At 33.2% G+C, this 21069-nt stretch overlaps 1 protein-coding gene across 1 annotated transcript; it reads left to right on the forward strand.

The window, feature by feature from the left end:
- The first annotated feature begins 12202 nt into the window (after window positions 1-12202).
- Window positions 12203-20080, forward strand: LOC132606887 (amidase 1). The gene is made up of 2 exons (XM_060320555.1): window positions 12203-12479; window positions 18819-20080. Exons 1-2 carry the CDS (start codon window positions 12355-12357, stop codon window positions 19990-19992), a joined length of 1299 nt encoding a protein of 432 aa, XP_060176538.1. The 5' UTR covers window positions 12203-12354; the 3' UTR covers window positions 19993-20080.
- The last annotated feature ends 989 nt before the right edge of the window (window positions 20081-21069 follow it).

Raw genomic sequence — 21069 nt, forward strand, 5'->3', positions numbered from 1 at the left:
TATATGAACTCATTTGATTAGGCACGATATTTAAGAAAGAGGAAAGACTTTTAAAACTTGTGATTCAAAATAAGCCTTGAAAATTTGTGTGGCTGCAAATCATTCATAAAGCGAATTTATCTCCAAATTAGAAAAGAAATTATTCATTTTGATACGGAGTAAAAAGGAAATAGGTTCAAATAAATTGAAACAGAGGAAGTATCTCATTTCTCGTCTCCTACAATGTGTGGTTCATATGTAGTACCAACGGGGCCAATAGTTTAAAGACTTATCTTCAACACAAAATTCATCCTCCTCAACTTTTCCAACAACCTGCCCCAAAAATAAATCCTCCATCAGTGCCATAATTAACGCACTAGAGAACAATAACTGAATGATATTTCCTTCAATATGGATGAAAATATTTTTTGGTAGAGAGTGTCTTATAACACTAAGAAAAGAAGGAGAAAATTCACTATCAATTGTCATTACCATTTTCATTTTTTGATATAACTAAAATACTCATAAAAGTACAATCAACACAAAACCCAATTGACCATAAAAAATCGATTCAAAATCAACTGCGAAAGAAAAAGTCTAGGACACTAATTCGATCTGCTAACAAAAATCCCCAAAAGGAATTCTCCAAATTTAAACCTTTGAAGTATAAAGCATTCTAAATCATGTTATAAGAAATGAAGAAATAAAAATTGCTCTAGAATTTTGTTATAAAAAAATAAATTGAAATAAAATAATCTGAAAGAAGAACGAAAAAGTAATTTATGGTTGAATAAATCAAAGGAAGAAGATAAAAGAAGGGAAAAGCAGGGAAAGACTAATGGATCTATATTGAAAATGAAATGAAGGTAATATGGGAGTTTGACAGAAAGAGAAGAAGTCTTAAAGTGGAACCCAAATTTATCCATTTGTCAAGTAAAGAGGTGTCTCGCACAAATATGACTTGGCATGTGAGACACGTAGTAAAACTTTTCATGATGGTATGAACGCACCCAATATTTATCTATATGTATCTTTGTAAAATTGTGTTGGAATGCAGATTTAAAAGTTGTGAAAACTTGTTCATTGGATAGTGATGACATATTGTTTAAACTGTAATATATATATACACACACATATTGTTAGCTGTTAATATACACACACATATTATTTATATATTACATTCATTATTGTACTGTCTATGCGCGTGCGCATATATTATATATACTAGAAAGGATTTGCCCGTGCAACACACTATGTCGAACATGATTTATTTTCCCCTCAAATTTTTGTTGTCATGGATAAATAATTACGGAACAGATTTTAAAATTTGGCAAAGCCTACAACAGGTTCATAGATAAAATGTTAATGGTAGAAACACCACTTTACTTTCTTTTGAATTTCAACGTCTCATTTTGTCATATATTGTGAATTATGTATTTATAATCTATTGTTTTTGGCTCGATCAAACTATTAGTATCATATAGATCATATTAGTCTTTAACACATTTGTGTTTGTGGATATTATTTTTAATGTAAATGTTAATCTGTAAATAGAAAAGCAAAGAAAAAGAAAAGTGAAAGTCCTAGCTGAATAATGGAAGAGCTTTTATGTGTGTAATCCTATTTTTTTATTTTTTTATTTTGATTAAGTTTATGTGTGTAATTAAAAACAGATGGAGAGCAAGGGAAAAAGTAGAAAAGAAGACCCTTTAAGGCTTCATGCCACGTAGTGCATGACAAAGTTGGGGCTCCCATCACTGCCACTGGCAGAAGTGACAGAACATGGGCCAATGAATGGACAAACAATACACAAAACATCGAAGTGACCAGAACGCCCCCACAATGCAAAAGCAGAATAAAGTAAAGGCACAATGTAAAAGCAGAATATATACATCTTAAGAAAAAATATTTACGAAATGTGATGATAGTTTTATATTTATAAAACATAAAATTACAAACCCTATATAATATATATTTTAAAAAATATATATATATATTTTTAATTTTTTTTAAAAAAAATTTCGCTCAAAATTTAGTGTATGAAAAATGTATGAAATGTATATATCTCGTTCAAGGCTTAAAAAATCAGCTCAAAATTGTGTGTATGAAAACAGTATGAAATTTGTATCTCGCTCAAGTCTTAAAATTTTCTCACATTTTCGTGTATAAAGTTCAAGCTAGATTTCTCTAAAATTAATACAACTCCAACAACATTATATACAACTTTGATACAACATTCGAGACTTAAAATAATCGCTTAAATTTTTGTGTATGAAATGTGTATATCTTGCTCAAAGCTTAAAAAGTTCGCTCAAATTTTATGTATTAAGAACATATAAATGTGTATATTTCGATCAAGGCTTAAACATTAAGCTCAAAATTTTATACATGAGAATGGTATGAAATGTGTATATCTTATTCACATTTTTCGTATATAAAGTTCACATTAGGTTTCTGGAAAATTAATACAACTACAACAACATTGTAACAACTTTCATACAATATTCAAGGCTTAAAGTTTTCGCTCACAATTTTGTGTATAAAAATTTTATTAAAAATTTCTCTCCCACATACACATTTCATACATTTTTCATACAGCTTTCATACACAAAAAATTGAGGTAATTTTTTAAGCCTTTCAGCAAAAAAAAAAAAATTAAAAAATATATAATTTTTTTTTATAAAATTCAAATATTTTCTGGAAAAAAAATTAAAAAAACGAAAAATATATGAAAATCCGTCATGTTTCATAATATATCGTTATGTTTTGTAAATAAGAAAAACTATCGTCACGTTTCGTAAATATTTCTTCTTAACATGTATATATACGTAGTTTTCCCTAAAGTAAAACTACACGATATTTCAGTCAGTTTAGTGACGATAGGTCGGGTTTTGCCGGGCCCAACATGAATCAAATTATATTATTTTATTATACATTATAGATAAATCTGTAGATGTTGTTTCAAATTTTTAAATTTAAACTTATTTTTTCTGCGCAAAAATGTATGTTATCAAAAAGCTATGTCTTTTTAGAATTTTATTTCTTATGTTCACTTGTGGCAAAATTACAGTATTTTTCCTTACGGGATAACTCGTGCTGCGCACAAGCCCAATAATATTATGCTAAAAATTGAAGGGAAAACTACATATATATACAGGTTAAGGAGAAATATTTACGAAACGTGACGATAGTTTTCCTTATTTACAAAACATAATGATATATTGCGAAACATGACGAATTTTCATATATTTTTCATTTTTTTTCCAAAATATATATATATTTTTTATAAAAAAAAATTGTTTTTTTTAATTTTTTAAAAAAATATATTTTAATTTTTTTTTAAAAAATATTATATATATATATATATATATATATATATTTGGCTCAAAGGCTTAAAAAATTACTTCAATTTTTTGTGTATGAAAGCTGTATGAAATGTGTATATGTGAGCGAAATTTTTAATATAATTTTCATACACAAAATTATGAGCGAAAACTTTAAGCCTTGAATATTGTATGAAAGTTGTTACAATGTTGTTGTAGTTGTATTAATTTTCCAGAAACGTAATATGAACTTTATATACGAAAAATGTGAATGAAATTCTAAGTCTTGAGTGAGATATACACATTTCATACCATTCTCATGCATAAAATTTTGAGCGTAATGTTTAAGTCTTGATCGAGATATACACATTTCATACATTTTTTTTTTTTAAAAAATGTTTTTATTATATAAGGGGAAGGGGATTACAATGTGGGGATTCGAACCCTCACCAACAAGGTGAGAGTTCAAGTAGCCAACCAACTGAGCTACTAGATCCCTATTTCATACGTTCTTCATATATAAAATGTGGGCGAACTTTTTAAGTCTTGAGCAAGATATACACATTTCATACACAAAAAATTTGAGCGATTATTTTAAGTCTTGAATGTTGTATCAAAGTTGTATACAATGTTGTTGTAGTTGTATCAATTTTATAGAAATCTAACATGAACTTTATATACGAAAATATGAGCGAAATTTTAAGACTTGAGCGAGATACAAATTTCATACTTTTTTCACACATAATTTTGAGCGGATTTTTTAAGCCTTAAACGAGATATACACATTTCATACATTTTTCATACCGTTTTCATACACTAAATTTTGAGCGAACTTTTTAAGCCTTGAGCGAGATATACACATTTCATACATAAATTTTTGAGCGAAAAAATATTTTTTAAAAAAACATTTTAAAAATATATTTTTAAAAAAATAAACAAAAAATAATTTTAAAAATAATTTATATATATATATATATATATATATATATATATATATATATATATATTAAAAAAAAAGCATGTTTTGTATAGGATTTGTAATGTTATGTTTTGTAAATATAAAACTATCGTCACGTTTCGTAAATATTTCTCCTTAAGATGTATATATACGTAGTTGTCCCAAAATTGAATTATAGCCTTTTGTTATAAAAGAACTCTTGTTTTAGAGTCCATCTCCCAAGAACTTTGAAGTTAATGGTAAATCGCTAGTCACTAGTTGAAAAGGAAAGAAAATCATAATTTTGTTGGTCTCAACTATTACTTGAAAATCAAATTCTAAATGGACCTGATTTATCATCACGTTGGGCTAATCAACATGAGTAAATAAGTAATTTGTTTAGCTGATGCTGAGTGGTGTGAAAATTTATTTTTATCTATAGCATAAAATTTTTGTTGACACTTTAAACATGAAATTCAGCAAGAGTAGTTTTGATAGTTTTATCAAATAAGATTTTTATTATCTATAGCATAAAAGATTTTAAGGAGTTCATCTTGATACTTTTGTCAAATTTTTATTAAGCTCCGCCAGTCCCCCATTTTAGAGCTGATTCTAATATCAAAATTTTCAATCTCTTTTCATGTATACCACTTATTTATGTCTGCAAAAATGAACTTTTCTTTTGTATTCCCGCCATTTCAAATTGTATGAGAATTTTTTTTAGTCGGTCAAAAAAAAGAATGACATCTTCTATATTTAGTAACAATTTAACTTTAAACTTACTTTTTTCCCCTAGTGAAATAATTTATAGCCACACAAATTTTTATATTTTATTTTAGATCACAAATTTTAAAAATCTTTCTTTATTTGTTAAATTTTATATCAAATCAAACACCATAATATAAAATGAGACGAATGGAGTACAACTTATAACGTTAACAAACAATAATAAAGAAGAATATAAATTTGATAGCACATAGACCTGACACTTGTGAATTTATGAGTGCATGTTCACGTGACATAACCACCTGTAATGCCTTTTTGGGTATTGAAAGAAGGCTAAGTATTCATTGAATTTACAGAAGTGCACAAATACATTTATTGTACAAAAGTGCAAAAGGAGGGGTAAAATGTGTTTTTATTAGGGCTGGGCATAAATATCGAAAATCGAAAAATCGAACTGAAACTTTAACAAACCGAACCGAACCGAACTAGTTTGGTTCGGTGTCCATCGTCAAAAAACCGAAACCGAAATAGCCGAACCGAAAAACCGAACGCGCACCGAAATTTAGTACATTACCAAAAAAATTAAAATAGTCCAGGCCCATTAAGTTTAAAGCAAAAAAAACCCAATCGTAATAAGTCCTCTTTTGCATTTGTATCCCTAATTTTCCACTTCAATTGAAAAATCAAATATCCTTAACAAAGAAAGGTAACTAGGATGTCTCTGTAGGATTAATGTATGTCCTTTATATGTTTTCTTAATTATTCTTACGGTATGTATATAACACCTAGTAATCCTATGTCATGATTATAGTTTTCTGTTCTTGTGTATCCTGTTTGTTTGATTTTGATTTCAATTTATCAGTTTTATGTTTTATTGCTTTTGAGAATATGAATTAGTGTCAATGGAATCGCTTCTAATATTATATTAAAAAATCGAATTGAAAAAACCGAAACCGAACCGAACCGAACTTTAAAAAACCGAAACCGAATGAACCAAACTAGTTTGGTTTGGTGTTTGGTGTCCAACTAAAAAAAACCGAACTCGAAATAGCCAAACCGAAATTTGATAAAATCGAACCGAAAAATCGAACACCCACACCTAATTTTTACAACTCAATCAATTCCACCACAAGGGTGCAATGAGAATTAGAGCAAACATTCTTGGTTATTCAGTCAACGCAGCGAAAAATAAAGTCAAAATCACATAGTGCAATAGGAATACAACTCAACACAAAAATCAGTAATTACGAAAGTACCCCAAGTAGAAGGGCGAATTAGTCAATTACTATGAACGGGAAACTCCTCTTATTTCCCCTTATTAATAGTACTAATACTAATAATACTAATATGGACAGAAAGTAAAGCGGTACTATAAACGTGGCCCTGACTCATTGATGATTAAATTTCTTGGCGTTCTCCTATAAGGCTATAATCACGTGTATTACTTCTTAAAACACGTGTACTTTCAGATGGATATTTCCTCGTCTTTTAGTACCCATCGTTGAGTGACTCTATCGTATTTGTTCTTTTTGGAGGTGATATATTTGTCGTCTCGAATATCATTTTTTTTGAAAAATTTATGTTCTCAGATCTGGGAAATGATATTCATTTTTCAGGAATTTGAACTTGGAATCTCATGGTAGACTTTAAACCCCCTAAATCAATGAATCAGCCTTTTCTCGTGTTTAGGGTATTCAAATCTATATATATATTATAAAAAATAAAAATCTTACATATAGTGTAATTTTTTTTCCGAGGGTGAACACCCTCCCCGGGCCCTTGACCCGCCCCTGCGTCCGAGTTATTGCTAATCTGTTATGTTTCTGTTCTTTGGATAGTTAATTTTATGTGACTGGTAATTTATTTGCATGCAATATCTAACTTTCTATGAATTTTTTTACATTTCTCCTTCTAAATGCTTGTACGATTAGTGATGCCAATAAAGTGCTCGATTAAATTTCCATTATACACACCTTACATATAAATCTGTATTATTTTCATACTATTGGGTCTATTTGAAATGGTCAAAATCTTCTCTTATTAGTCAATACGAATCCGCGGATTTTGTAGCACAAAAACAAAAAAGTTGAACCAAACTAGCGTAAAAAAAATAAAAATGCGTGAAAGGACCAAACTGCACAAATGCAACTTGGGCCTTTCACGCACTAATTTCGTGCGTGAAAGGACCAAGTTGCAAAAATGCAGCTTGGGCCTTTCACGCACGAATTTAGTGCGTGAAAGAGCTCTTCCGTTTTTTTTTCGGTGTTACCTTTCAAATCACGTTTTTTTCCATACTTTGGGCAAAGATTAGTCATGTTTCAAAATCCCAAAATATCAATATTTTATATAAAACTTAATATCTTTTTTTGCATACAATAATGTCGGCTCATTACATCAAGTCCACCTGAACGTTTGGATCGTCGTTTTAGGGGTTCTAAAGTGTCCTGAAGTAAGTTTTGAAACTTGTCATATTTATAGGATTTTGATTTAAGTGTTTTATTATATTTGAATGTACAAATATAAATATTTGATTTAATAATAATTCATCCAATACGAGAGGTTTATACTAATTAAAAAATAATTCATTCCATTTAATTACAATACTAATTCAAAGCAATACAATAATAAATTACAATAAAAATATAATCTTCAAGTTCTAGACATGCTTGTACTACCACGGCCTTGTTGCCCACACGAACGCTTGTCATGGCCATATTGCTTACATGTAGAGCACTTGCGAGAGTAAGTTCTTTCACTAACATCCATTTGATTGGGTCTACGATTCCGTAAGTTAATGCCCAATTTCCTGATGTAATCCTTGTTAGCAACCATCGAAAACGGCTCGTTTGGCCAATAAGCTTCATTACCAAGTGGGTGGAATTGGCCGGAATATACTCTAAGGTAACTGTGGACCTTGTATTCCCCCGCCACATAACTTGTTACCGTTTTTCTCATTCTCTCGAAGCACTTGACAGCATGAGAACACGGCATGTGGTACGTTTGCCACTTACCACAAGTGCATGTTCTTGTTGCCTCATAAACGGTATGCACGTTTCCACCCTTACCGTTGTAATAACCCGTCCTAACTTCATACACATGTTGAATTGGGTCATACTCGGTCATTTGGTGATGCTCACTTTTTTTTTTCTATAATGCTCCATATTTTTGAAGGGCTTTGGCATCCATGTCCCGCCGTCAGCTAATATCGCTCTAGCCTGCCTTGTCCTAACAACAAATCACTCCACAACCTGCTTGAAAGTCATTCTCACCATTGCGGTGACAGGTAGTCCTCGAGCAGATTTCAGTAAGCCATTGAAAGACTCTGAGCTGTTTGTTGTGAGCATGTCCCATCTTTTGCCTCCATCAGCATGAAGCGTCCATTTTTCAACTCCGGGCTTCATCAACCAAACGTATGCGGGTTCACTCACTGCCCTGATCAGATCCATTTTTGCAGCCCATTTTCGTTGTTGATGCTGCATCGCAGCCCCCCACATCAATTTGTTTAGAGTGCCATTGTGAATCTTTGATTGCAAATTTGCGACACCGCGACATCCACATGTGCTGACTAGCCCTACAAAACGCCGGCAGCTCATCCAAAATATGATCATACGGTGTCCATATAAAAGCCTGTAAAAATAATTGAACTAGTTAACAATAAAAGACTAAAATAGTAGCTATGTGGTCTAGCGTGTGGATCCAAAATATGAACATACCGTCTGCGCCGTCATGCGGTCTAGCTGATCCCTAAACGGGAGAAGGCTGTGATGCGTCTCCGCATGTCGGTGTACGCCTCGCGACCATCTCCGCGCGTATGGCATCAGCACAGTAAGTAGTCAGCGGGAGGGTGAGCTGGTATGGGCTGAAAAGGTCTCAACCTAGTCCACGCCCATATATGATATAGTCATTTAAAAAACATTTTATCAGTCGTCGTTTTAAAAAATATATATTTTGTGTTTAATTACACACACCTAAATATATTACCTGAAGGAGCGAGCAAGATGCAGAGACCTCTACCCTCGTGCCCATAGAACATCGGCAGAATCCTCGATACATGTAGCCCAGCACAGCAGCGCCCCAACTATAACATCCTATCTTGGCGAGATCGTCGATATACCGAAGATACCTCAAGCTTAAATGCGAACCCGAAGTGTTCGGGAACAGGATGGCCCCGAATATGATGAGTAGGTATAAACGCGTGCGTCGGTTAACATCAACCTGAGGCGTGTCCTCTCCAATCGGATGCTGCATGTCTGTGAGGCGCAAGTGAGCGTAAAGGGCCGACAATAAAAGCCGACTCTGGCCGGAAATATGACCATCCAGAGCTGCGAAACCGGTGAGCCTAGTCAACTCATCCCGGTAAGGTGGCAGCACAGGAGGCTCCTCAATATACAATGTGCGTCCATCAACCTGTAACCCATAAATGACCTCCACATCCTGAAGGGTAATGGTAGGCTCACCGGTGCGGAGATGAAATGTGTGCGTCTCCGGTCGCCACCTCTCAATCAATGCCGTCACTAGCGACCTATCGTGTTGTACCCGACCAACTTCGACGCACCGGTAGATACTGCCCCGACGTAGTATATCCAGGACAGGAGGATGTGGGGGGTGAGCAGCTAAGATCTCCCATGCTGAGTCCCCTAACCGGGTATGGACCTGAGACTCAGGCTGCAGGTCGGATGTCCATATATGTTGCGACCTATGCTCGGGCTGAAGATACAGTAACTCTCGGTCGAAAGGCCCCGGATCAAGAGGGTGGTGATCCATCTGTTTTACGCATTTTAAATCAATCATTAACAAGTAGTATTAGTTATGTAATCTTTTATCAAAATTTTATTAAGGATTGTGGTGACCCATCTATTTTACGTATTATAAATCAATCATTAACAAGTAATATTAGTTATGTAATCTTTTATCGAAAATTATATTAAGGGTTTTCGATCCTAAGCTACAGGTTATGAATCCTAAACTAAGGGTTTTCAATCCTAAAATATAAAGATTAAAAATTAATAAGTCAAATAATTAACAATTAGTTAGCATACAATTAGTATAATTAATTAATAAATAAATAATTAAGTAACTAATAAAATAATTAATAAATTATTATCGTATATTTAACAAATAAACAATTAATTAACTAATGAAACAATTAAGAAATTATTAGCAAATAAACAATTGGCTTAACAAAAACTCAATAAATAATTAGCTAGTCTAACAATTAAAATAGCTAGTCTAACAATTAATAAATACTTAAGTCGCTAATCGAACAATTAACAAATACTAAATAGACAATTAATAAATAATTAACTAATTAACAATACATAAACAAATTAAAAAAAAAAGGGCAGTCCCAACAGTGGACGGACTGCCCAAAAACGCACAAAAAAAGTGCGCAAAACGGGAAATCCAACCACACTTACACAATGACCATGCTTAGGGTAATAATATATTTAGCAATGTAATAAAAAATTCGTAGTGAAATACCTAGATTGAAGGTTTTTTTGAGTTTTCAAAATGACCTCTGCGCCGCTTCCAAAATCTAACCTTAGAAACTTGTTCCTACACTTCAATATACCAAGAATATTGACTTTTGGGTTGAAAAATAATACGAAAAAGATGTTTTGGGGGGTTGGGGACCACTGATATGGAGGTTTAATGGCGGGACACTGGTGGGGTTGAACTGGTTCGGGTCGTTGGTGGGGAAGGGAGGGCTGACTTTTGTTGAGCCCTTTCACGCACGAATTTAGAGCGTGAAAGGTCAAATTTTTTTTTTAACAGGTTGGTCCTTTCACGCACGAAATTAGTGCGTGAAAGGCCCAAGTTGCATTTGTGCAGTTTGGTCCTTTCACGCACTAATTTAGTGCGTGAAACCTAAAAATGTATTTTTTTTTTGCGCTAGTTTGGTTCAACTTTTTTATTTTTGTGCTACAAAAGTAGCGGATTCTCAATACTAAGGAAAATGACATTTCTTTATCTTATCTTCGGTCTATGATTTTAACGAGTTTGTAACTTTAACAATTAGTAGTTCATATGAACTTTTGCCTTCATACACTAGAATTCGGCTTTTGGGTTCAGAGTTTGAAAATCACGGAATTAGAATTTAGGTTATGCTAGATTATATGACTACTTTCCGCCAAAGAGAACTAGTATTAGAATATGCTTAAAAAATAAACAACTATCACAAGAAAGTGAGTTAGATTATGCCACCTTTTACATCCAACATTTTTTAATATCCTAGGAAGGTTGTTACAAAATTTGACGGCCTTGACTTAAACAATAATGAAGACCAAAAAAGAAAATAAAGAGGAAACTCCAAGCAGGGTAGGTACCCTTTGTTAGGAAAATTCCATGCTATTAATTTCAACTTTAATTTGTCATATTGGTCTTTACTTCTCGGGCAAAGGTGCAAATATACCACTTAATTTTGTGATTTAGAGCAGATATGTCACTCGTTAAAAAAGTACTATATATATACTCTCGCGTTTCAAAATGGTGCAAATATAACCTTTTTGCTATGAACTATTAAATTGTTAAATTACAATGTGACTTTAGAAAAATATGTCTAATAAAAAAAAAGGGTAGACTTTTTTTTTAAAGCCACGTGGCATTATTTTTAATTAAAAGATAAGCTAAATGATTTTTACAAAAAATTTTGTCCGCAAAAATGGTATATTTGCACTATTTTGTAACATTAGGGGTATATATACACTACTTTTTTAACGAGGGGTATATCTGCTCTAAATCGCAAAATTTAGCTTCACGATTTTCCTTTTACTTTATTTTAAGTAATTCTTTTAACTTACTTTTCATTAAGACATAATACATAAATAAGCCCTCAAATTTGACCTCATCTTTTAAGTATGTCCTCCAACTTTGGGTGTGCACAGGTAAACACCTCAACTTATAAAATGTTGAACACATAAATACAAATGCTGACGTGGCACTGAGGTGATAAAGAATTTTTGAGATGTTTAGATGATCATTTTGTAAGTTAAAGTATTCGACTGACAAAATGATAATAAATTAAGGTGCCTCTTGTACACGTCCAAAATTAGATGGCATACTTAAAAAATAAAATTATTTTTGAGGGCCTATTCATTGTATTATGCTATCACTAAATTTTCCATTCATTTCAAGATGCGTGCTTGATAATATCTATCCTATCATAGTACGCCTGATAGCAATGGTGGACATACACTACATAGAGTTAGTGGGTGCTCAACCACCCATTGTATTTCATCCAAACATTATCTTTAAAAAAAAAAAAATCAAGAAGATGGCCAATGGCAATAAAACATGTGTTGTTAGCATTTTGTCTGAAAAGCTAAAACCAATCCTGTGGATATTTGTTATGGATTTTAGTGTAAAGACTAAAGAGTGAAGTGTGAAAGAATGGAGAATATGGAGTCATCGAAATCATGTGGAGCTTTCATGGAGAAATTCACACTGCAACCAATTTGCACTTCTTCTTCAGAGGAACTCCCCTTGAATGGTCTAACCTTTGCTGTGAAAGACATGTAAGTCCTTTACTTAATACTCCTTTGTTTCAATTTTTTTTCTTATTTTCCGTTTTAGTCCTTTTAAGAGAAAATGTCTCTTTCCTTTTTGACAGCTATTTAGTAGGCGTTTGAACATGCGGTTTGAAATCATTGTTTGAAATTATGAGAAGAAATTAGCGTTCGTACATGCATTTCATCTCATGGTTTCAGACCATAGTTGCATGATTTGGATTTCAAGTCATGATTTCAAAAATTTTAAATATAAAATTTGACTCATAAATTTATATTTTATAAAAAAAACTATAAAATTGGTAAATATTTTTAAGAATTACTTCAACTAATCATTTACCAACCTTATTAACTTTCACCAACCTTTATTTATGTCTACCATGTAGAAGAATTATATTAAAGAGTAGTTATATTACTATTCATGTTAAATTTTCATTTTTATTGAATTAAAGTTTGATCAATTGATGTTATATTTTTTAGAAGGCCTTCTAGCAGCGTATTAATTTTGTTATGAACTATGACTTACTCATTTGGTAAGATTGTATAAGAATTGAGAATGTTTTGATAGTTTTCACAACTTGTGGGGTTTTTATGTCTATAAGAGAAAATATTACTTAAGATATCTAAATTACATGTCCAAATATGATTTCAAATCATGGTTTCAAACCATGTCCAAACAGCTCCTTAATTTCAATTATCTATGTGACGTGTTTAAGACCAGAAGATTAAAGAGCATATTTTTAATTTAAGATCACAACATTTTAAAGTCTTTTTACTTTTTTAAACTCCATATCAAGTTAAAATCAGACAAACAAATTAAAATGAACGGAGTAGTTCGAAATTCAAGACACTGCTTCTAGTCTCATAAAGTTTCAATCTTTTTCTTAGCAGTCCTAATTTTGCTGGGTGTCTGAGCTTTAATTATATGCTCTTAAAAAGTAGTTGACCCTAGCATTGAATAAGAATTTTCCTAGCGATGGCAAGGAGAAAGCATACAAATGAATGCCCTTATTTTGATTGTTTATTGTAGGCAATTTTTTGAAATAAAATGGTACTTCCTCCGTTTCAATTTGTTTTTCTTGTTTGACTTGACACGAAGTTTAAGAAAGTAAAGAATACTTTTGAATCTTGTGATTTTACATTAAATATATGTATAATGTGCTAAAATGTCTTTTAATCTTGTGATTTAAACATGCCATCAACAAGAAAAGAGACATCCTTTTTAAACGAACTAAAAAGAAAAGTGTTGGTGATATTGCAATGAAATTACAATTACAATTGAAAAATAAAAATGAAGAAATAAAATTTCTTCGGCTGAGGCGCGGATATCTCGCTCTCTTTAAGGAGATTCAAGCCTACTGCAGCAAATTTACCGGTCCAGCAGTAATCTTTCTGACTTGTCCCCTCCAGGATACAACAGCCCGATTACGTCGTATAACTCAACAAACTCTGGACAAGATGTTGAGTCCAAAGCTCCACCAAAAGAAGAACACCTTCCTTCAACCAATAAACTCTTTTATTTTTTACTTACCTCACTTTTTATGAATTCTTCAAAGAATCTATATTTTCTTTTCTCTCTACACTCACAAGTTAAAGATGATACCTTATTTATAGGTGAATAATAAGTAGGAGTTACAAGAATAATGGTCACATTATGGTCATTGTATGCCACTAAAAAACGTGAGAACTAAGACTACATTTGGTCCCTATTGTGGCTGCCAAAAACGTGAGAAATGTATACCAAATTTTTGTCTTTTGTGGCTGCCATGGTCAACTTTTGTGGCTGCCATGGTCTTCACATTTTTTACCACAAAAAATGTGAAAGACATGGTCAACTTTTGTGGCTGCCCAAATGAAAAAAAAAAGTTGCATGGCAAGCACAAAAACGTGAGGAACTTGGACAAAATGTGAAAGACATTTGTAATATTAAAATGCTCAAAAAACCTTACAATCCCCCACTCATTTTAATATTATCATAAGAGAGTTTATCAGTTGAAGGTAGATTAATATGCGTAATGAATGTGTGCTCTGCATTGAACCTCCACTTAGTAAAACAATAATCTTTACTCCAGAGCTGTAGTGGTCTCAAACTTGAACTATGACTGCTTTAGGGAAATAAAGAATTACTGCTTATACATAATAATCAAGGTGTTGACATGAGCTTTAATAGCCAGCACATTGCGGCCTCGTGCTATCCCAGTTTTCATGAGTGCTTTTGAGAACGAGCCCAATTCTCATAGGAAGCGGCCTACTTCCACACTCACATAAGTGAAATCTGTCAAGAGTGCTTCTGTAACTTAACACCCCAATCATACGAGCTATAGAGTTTCATTAAGAGTTTATAAACTCAACCTCCACAAATTGTTACAGAATAATGCACTTACACCACAGGGAGAGAATAAATAAAATAGTGCATTTTTCTCAACAAGTCATCATATGATTTGCTTTTCCCATTAAACCTGGTTATAGGATCTCTAGTCACCAGGTTGGGTTTCCTCATATACGACTCATGAATTTATGGTCTTCAATCCCACCCCCCTCGATGTGCTCCAGACCTTTTCTCTTGCCAAGGCCTTGGTTAGTGGATCTGCAAGATTATCACAAGATTTGACATAATCAACATTAATTGTACCACTTGTCAAATATGATCTCACAGTACTGTGTTTTCTCCTTATAGGTCTGGATTTACCGTTATAATAACGGTTTTGAACTCTACCAATTGCAGCGGTGCTATCACAATGAATTAAAATAGGAGGAATTGGTTTTTCAAAATAAGGAATTTGAAATAATAAATTTCTTAACCAATTCGCTTCTTCACTAGCTGAAGCTAAAACAATTAGTTCAGCCTCCATGGTAGAGTTAGCAATAATAGTTTGCTTTTTTGATTTTCAACAAATAACACCACCTGCCAACGTAAAAATATAAGCAGTGGTAGAACAGGAATCACCAGATAAAGTGTTCCAATCTGCATCAGTAAAGCCTTCAAGTACAGCAGGATATTTTTTATAAAATAAGTCATAGGTTTTTGTACCAACTAAATATTTCATAACTCTCGTTATGGCATGCCAATGTTCACTACCTGACTTGCTTGTAAACCTGCTAAGTACTCCAACTGCATACGCAATATCAGGCCTAGTGAAATTAGTCACATATCTCAAACTTCCAATTAAGTTAGCATATTCCTTTTGATTTATCACATCATTGTCACTTTGAACAGGAAACAAGTGAACACTTGAATCAAAAGGAGTTATAACATGCTTGCAATCAAGAAAGTTATATTTTTTCAAGATTTTCTCAACATAATGTGACTGGTCAAGGAATATTCCATCACATGTTTTAGTAATTTTTATTCCAAGAATTAAATTTGCCTCACCAAGATCTTTCATGTCAAAATGGCTTCAAATAGTACAACCTATAGATTTTTTAGCCTTGAAGATAATATACTAATAGAATCAGGAGATGCTATTTTTCATGAAAACAAATTTCCATTTGATTCTAAAAATAGTGGGGGTCATAGGACTAATGAAAATATTTTGTCACTACCTAGCTCTTCTACTTCTTTTTTGAAAAATAAAGAAAGTGATGATTTTGAGTTAAGAAGAAGTAAAAGAGCTAGAGTAGAAAAAGATTTTGGTCCTGATTTTTATGTTTTTAATGTTGGAGATGACCCTCTCAATTTACAAGAAGCTTTATCTTCACATGATGCTATTTTTTGGAAAGAGGCTGTAAATGATGAAATGGAATCACTTATTTCCAATAAAACTTGGAAGTTAGTTGATTTACCACCAGGTTGTAAAACAATTGGGTGTAAATGGGTCCTTAGAAAAAAATTAAAACCGGATGGCTCTGGAGTAAAGATTATTGTTTTACTAAGTGGAGGTTCAATGCAGAGCACACCTTCATTACGCATATTAATCTACCTTCAACTGATAAACTCTCTTATGATTATATTGAAATGAGTGGGGGATTGTAAGGTTTTTTGAGCATTTTAATATTACAAATGTCTTTCACATTTTGTCCAAGTTCCTTACGTTTTTGTGCCTTGCCATGCAACTTTTTTTTTCATTTGGGCAGCCACAAAAGTTGACCATGTCTTTCACATTTTTTGTGGTAAAAAATGTGAAGACCATGGCAGCCACAAAAGTTGACCATGGCAGCCACAAAAGACAAAAATTTGGTATACATTTCTCACGTTTTTGGCAGCCACAATAGGGACCAAATGTAGTCTTAGTTCTCACGTTTTTTAGTGGCATACAATGACCATAATGTGACCATTATTCTTGTAACTCCTACTTATTATTCACCTATAAATAAGGTATCATCTTTAACTTGTGAGTGTAGAGAGAAAAGAAAATATAGATTCTTTGAAGAATTCATAAAAAGTGAGGTAAGTAAAAAATAAAAGAGTTTATTGGTTGAAGGAAGGTGTTCTTCTTTCGGTGGAGCTTTGGACTCAACATCTTGTTCAGAGTTTGTTGAGTTATACGACGTGATCGGGCTGTTGTATCCTGGAGGGGACAAGTCAGAAAGATTACTGCTGGACCGATAAATTTGCTGCAGTGGGCTTGAATCTCCTTAAAGAGAACGAGATATCCGCGCCTCAGCCGAAGAAATTTTATTTCTTCATTTTTATTTTTCAATTGTAATTGTAATTTCATGAGAGGTTTCCTTTTGTTTGTGGCACATGGTTTTTTGAAATTCCTTCCATGAAGGTGGAAGTTTATCTATTATGCCACAAACAATAAGGTTATCTCCAATTTTTATCTCCTCGGACCTGAGCTCTCCAACGATCATTATAAAATCTTGGGCTTGTTCTACCACTGATTTGTTGTCCACCATTTGGAAACGAAAAAATCTACTAGCAGCATATTTTTTCGCTCCAGCCTCCTCGGTATCATATTTACTCTGCAACGCTTTCCAAATTTCTTTGCAGTAGAGTAAGTTCTATCATAATAATCATAAAAATTATCTGATAGACAATTAAGTAAATAATACCGACACTTGTATGAATCTTCATCGTACTTTTCAGTTTTTTCTTGAAGAGAAATAAGTTCTTCATCATTCGTGGAAGAGTTGTCTACTTTATTTGGATTCTTATCATTTAACACATAAGAAACATTGAGAAAACTTAAGTAGAAAAGTACTTTACCCTTCCATCTCTTAAAATGAGTAACATTGAACCGAAATGGCTTGTTAAGATCTCCTACTTTGATATCCGCCGATTTTTCAATTGTAGCCATTTGAATCTCCTTAAAATTGTTGGTGATATTGCAATGAAATTACAATTACAATTGAAAAATAAAAATGAAGAAATAAAATTTCTTCGACTGAGGCGCGGATATCTCGCTCTCTTTAAGGAGATTCAAGCCCACTGCAGCAAATTTACCGGTCCAACAGTAATCTTTCTGACTTGTCCCCTCCAGGATACAACAGCCCGATCACGTCGTATAACTCAACAAACTCTGGACAAGATGTTGAGTCCAAAGCTCCACCGAAAGAAGAACACCTTCCTTCAACCAATAAACTCTTTTATTTTTTACTTACCTCACTTTTTATGAATTCTTCAAAGAATCTATATTTTCTTTTCTCTCTACACTCACAAGTTAAAGATGATACCTTATTTATAGGTGAATAATAAGTAGGAGTTACAAGAATAATGGTCACATTATGGTCATTGTATGCCACTAAAAAACGTGAGAACTAAGACTACATTTGGTCCCTATTGTGGCTGCCAAAAACGTGAGAAATGTATACCAAATTTGTGTCTTTTGTGGCTGCCATGGTCAACTTTTGTGGCTGCCATGGTCTTCACATTTTTTACCACAAAAAATGTGAAAGACATGGTCAACTTTTGTGGCTGCCCAAATGAAAAAAAAAGTTGCATGGCAAGGCACAAAAACGTAAGGAACTTGGACAAAATGTGAAAGACATTTGTAATATTAAAATGCTCAAAAAACCTTACAAAAAGTAAGACAAACAAATTAAAACAGAGTGATTACTTTAAATTGTGAAGACAATGCATTAACTTATTTCTTCAAGAATGGACGAACGTTCCTTAGAGATTATTTGCATATTTGGTTACATGTATTTACATTTGAAAGAAAGCCAATCATGCTATTCACTCGAGATAGGGAATCAAGAATCGCTGATTTTTGGTTAATTGTTGAGCCTTGATGTTTTACCTGTGCTGTTGGGGTTAATTGTGTCTATTTTTCAGTTTTCCAGTTATCTTATTGATTATTTTGTTTGATTCTCTTCTTTCATTAATTACGAGATTAGGAAATTTAGTTCTTGATTTCTCTGTACCATCATAAGATTGCAATCTGAGTGGTTATAGTGTGATATTAGATTTGATGTGGAAGGACACATTACTGGTTTTGGAAATCCAGACTGGGCCAAGACCCATTCTGCAGCAACATCTACTGCACCAACTGTAGTGACACTTTTGAAGGCTGGTGCTACTAGTGTTGGTAAAACCGTGATGGATGAAATGGCTTATAGTATAAACGGTGAAAATTTTCATTACGGGACACCTGTTAATCCTGTTTCACCAGATCGGGTACCTGGAGGATCTTCAAGTGGATCTGCAGTTGCAGTTGGTGCAAAACTTGTAGATTTCTCCTTAGGGACCGACACTGGAGGAAGCGTTAGAGTTCCTGCATCATATTGTGGAATTTATGGTATTCGTCCTTCTCATGGAGTTGTTTCAACGGATGGAGTTATACCTATGGCACAAAGTTTTGATACAGTGGGATGGTTTGCAAGGGATCCTCTGATCTTAAAGCAAGTTGGAAGAGTGTTACTTCAATCTCCCCAAGTGAATACCGTAAGACCAACTAACATTATCGTCGCAGAAGATTGCTTTAAGCTTCTGGATTCTAAGAGTAACCTATTGATTGAAACACTGGTTAACTCAGTGCAGAAGTTATATGGAAGTCATATGATTAAATACATGAATCTAGGAGATTACATCGAGGAAACTGTTCCAAGTTTGAAAAAGTTCATGACCGCTAGAACTAGCAATGAGGAATCAGAAACTTACATTCCATCGTTGCTAGCTCTTTCAAGTGCGATGCGGTTGCTTCAAAAGTATGAATTCAAGGAGAATCACGGAGAATGGGTTAGTACGGTTAAACCAAGTTTAGGTCCGGGAATAGCAGAACGAATATGGGATGCACTGAAGACTACAGATGAAAATATTGATGTGTGTCGCTCTGTGAAAGCTGAGCTTCTAGCAGCTCTCGCTGATCTTCTCGGGGATTTTGGAATTCTTGCAATTCCAACAGTTCCTGGACTTCCACCAAAATTAAGAAGTGAAACGACAGCATTGGAAGGATTTCGTGCTAAAGCTTTTAGTTTGTTATCAATTGCTGGAGTATCTGGATTTTGCCAGGTTAACATACCCTTAGGTGTACAACATAATCTTCCTCTATCTGTTTCTTTAATAGCAAACCATGGTTCAGATTTGTTCCTGCTAAATGTTGTTGAGGCTATTCACAATGTTCTCAAGGAGCAAATCTGATTTATGTAATTAGATTGACTTGTTTAAAATCGCATTAAATTGTAAGTCCCAACTCTTGCTTAATATTATAGAAAAATTTCAGTCTGCAGTCGTGACTTGAAAAAATAATGCAACATATACAAAGATATTTGCTAAGCGCTCAATTTTAAAGTAGCATTCTGAGATCTAAGACATTGATCACCCATTATTTAAAATAATTTGAGTCCGCCACAGACTGGTAAGTTTCTTTATACTAACAGGGAAAGTAGAAAGGAGAAAGAAATAGGATTTCAATGAATTGGTTTTTACCGTCAAATTCTACATCCTTTATTACCTCAGGAAAAAATACGGTAGTCTCACACCCCCCCCCCCCCCCCCACGAGTTTTGGCCTTGATGGCAAAGTTGACAGCACTAGACTTGTAGTGAAGCAGATGGACCAACTGTGTCCTCCACCAGAACATCTATATATAATATAAATCTAGACATAGACAAGGTGATGTAACACCTCTCTATGACCATCATTCATATTTATCTTTTCTCTCAATTTTTTGGATTTTTAATACATAATTTACTAACTAAATGGCTTAATAATAATAAAAAAAATAGACTAGAAACTGTTCTACATTCATTACTTCACTACAGAGCATGTATTCAGGAAAATTAATGATGAAATGCTCCGGTTTCAATTTTTAAAACCTCTCATTTCCAATAGCTTTTCATTTTCTGCTACTAAATGAAGGCAATTAATGATGATCTTACAAACTATATAAAAACACAGGTGAATATATCTTTTTACCTCCCATTTGTTTTGGCTTAGCATACTTTTTCTCGTAACCATGACGTTCTTTGCTCAACTATAGCTACTTTGCCCATTTTTTCATCCTATGAAGAAGATAGCCTGGTGAGTGAGTCTACAATATGAGCTTATATTGAATTGAACACATCTTGCCCAACATTCTCTTCTTTTAGATTTTAGTCTTTGGTCATTCACTGTATCTATGGACTATTTTCTTCTACAGTATTAATTTGTTTCTCTATTTTGGCCAAATGAATATCCTATATATGTCTCTTATTATTTGGTGTGACACATTTTATTT

The sequence above is a fragment of the Lycium barbarum genome, chromosome 8, assembly GCF_019175385.1.
Source record: "Lycium barbarum isolate Lr01 chromosome 8, ASM1917538v2, whole genome shotgun sequence".
Classification (NCBI taxonomy): domain Eukaryota; kingdom Viridiplantae; phylum Streptophyta; class Magnoliopsida; order Solanales; family Solanaceae; genus Lycium; species Lycium barbarum.

What these genes read in the sequence shown, in the direction of transcription:
- LOC132606887 (XM_060320555.1), top strand. Translation starts at nt 12,355, where the DNA reads ATGGAGAATATGGAGTCATCGAAATCATGTGGAGCTTTCATGGAGAAA. An exon ending in ACCTTTGCTGTGAAAGACAT is followed by an intron (nt 12,480 to 18,818) that starts GTAAGTCCTTTA and finishes GTGTGATATTAG; the next exon opens with ATTTGATGTGGAAGGACACA.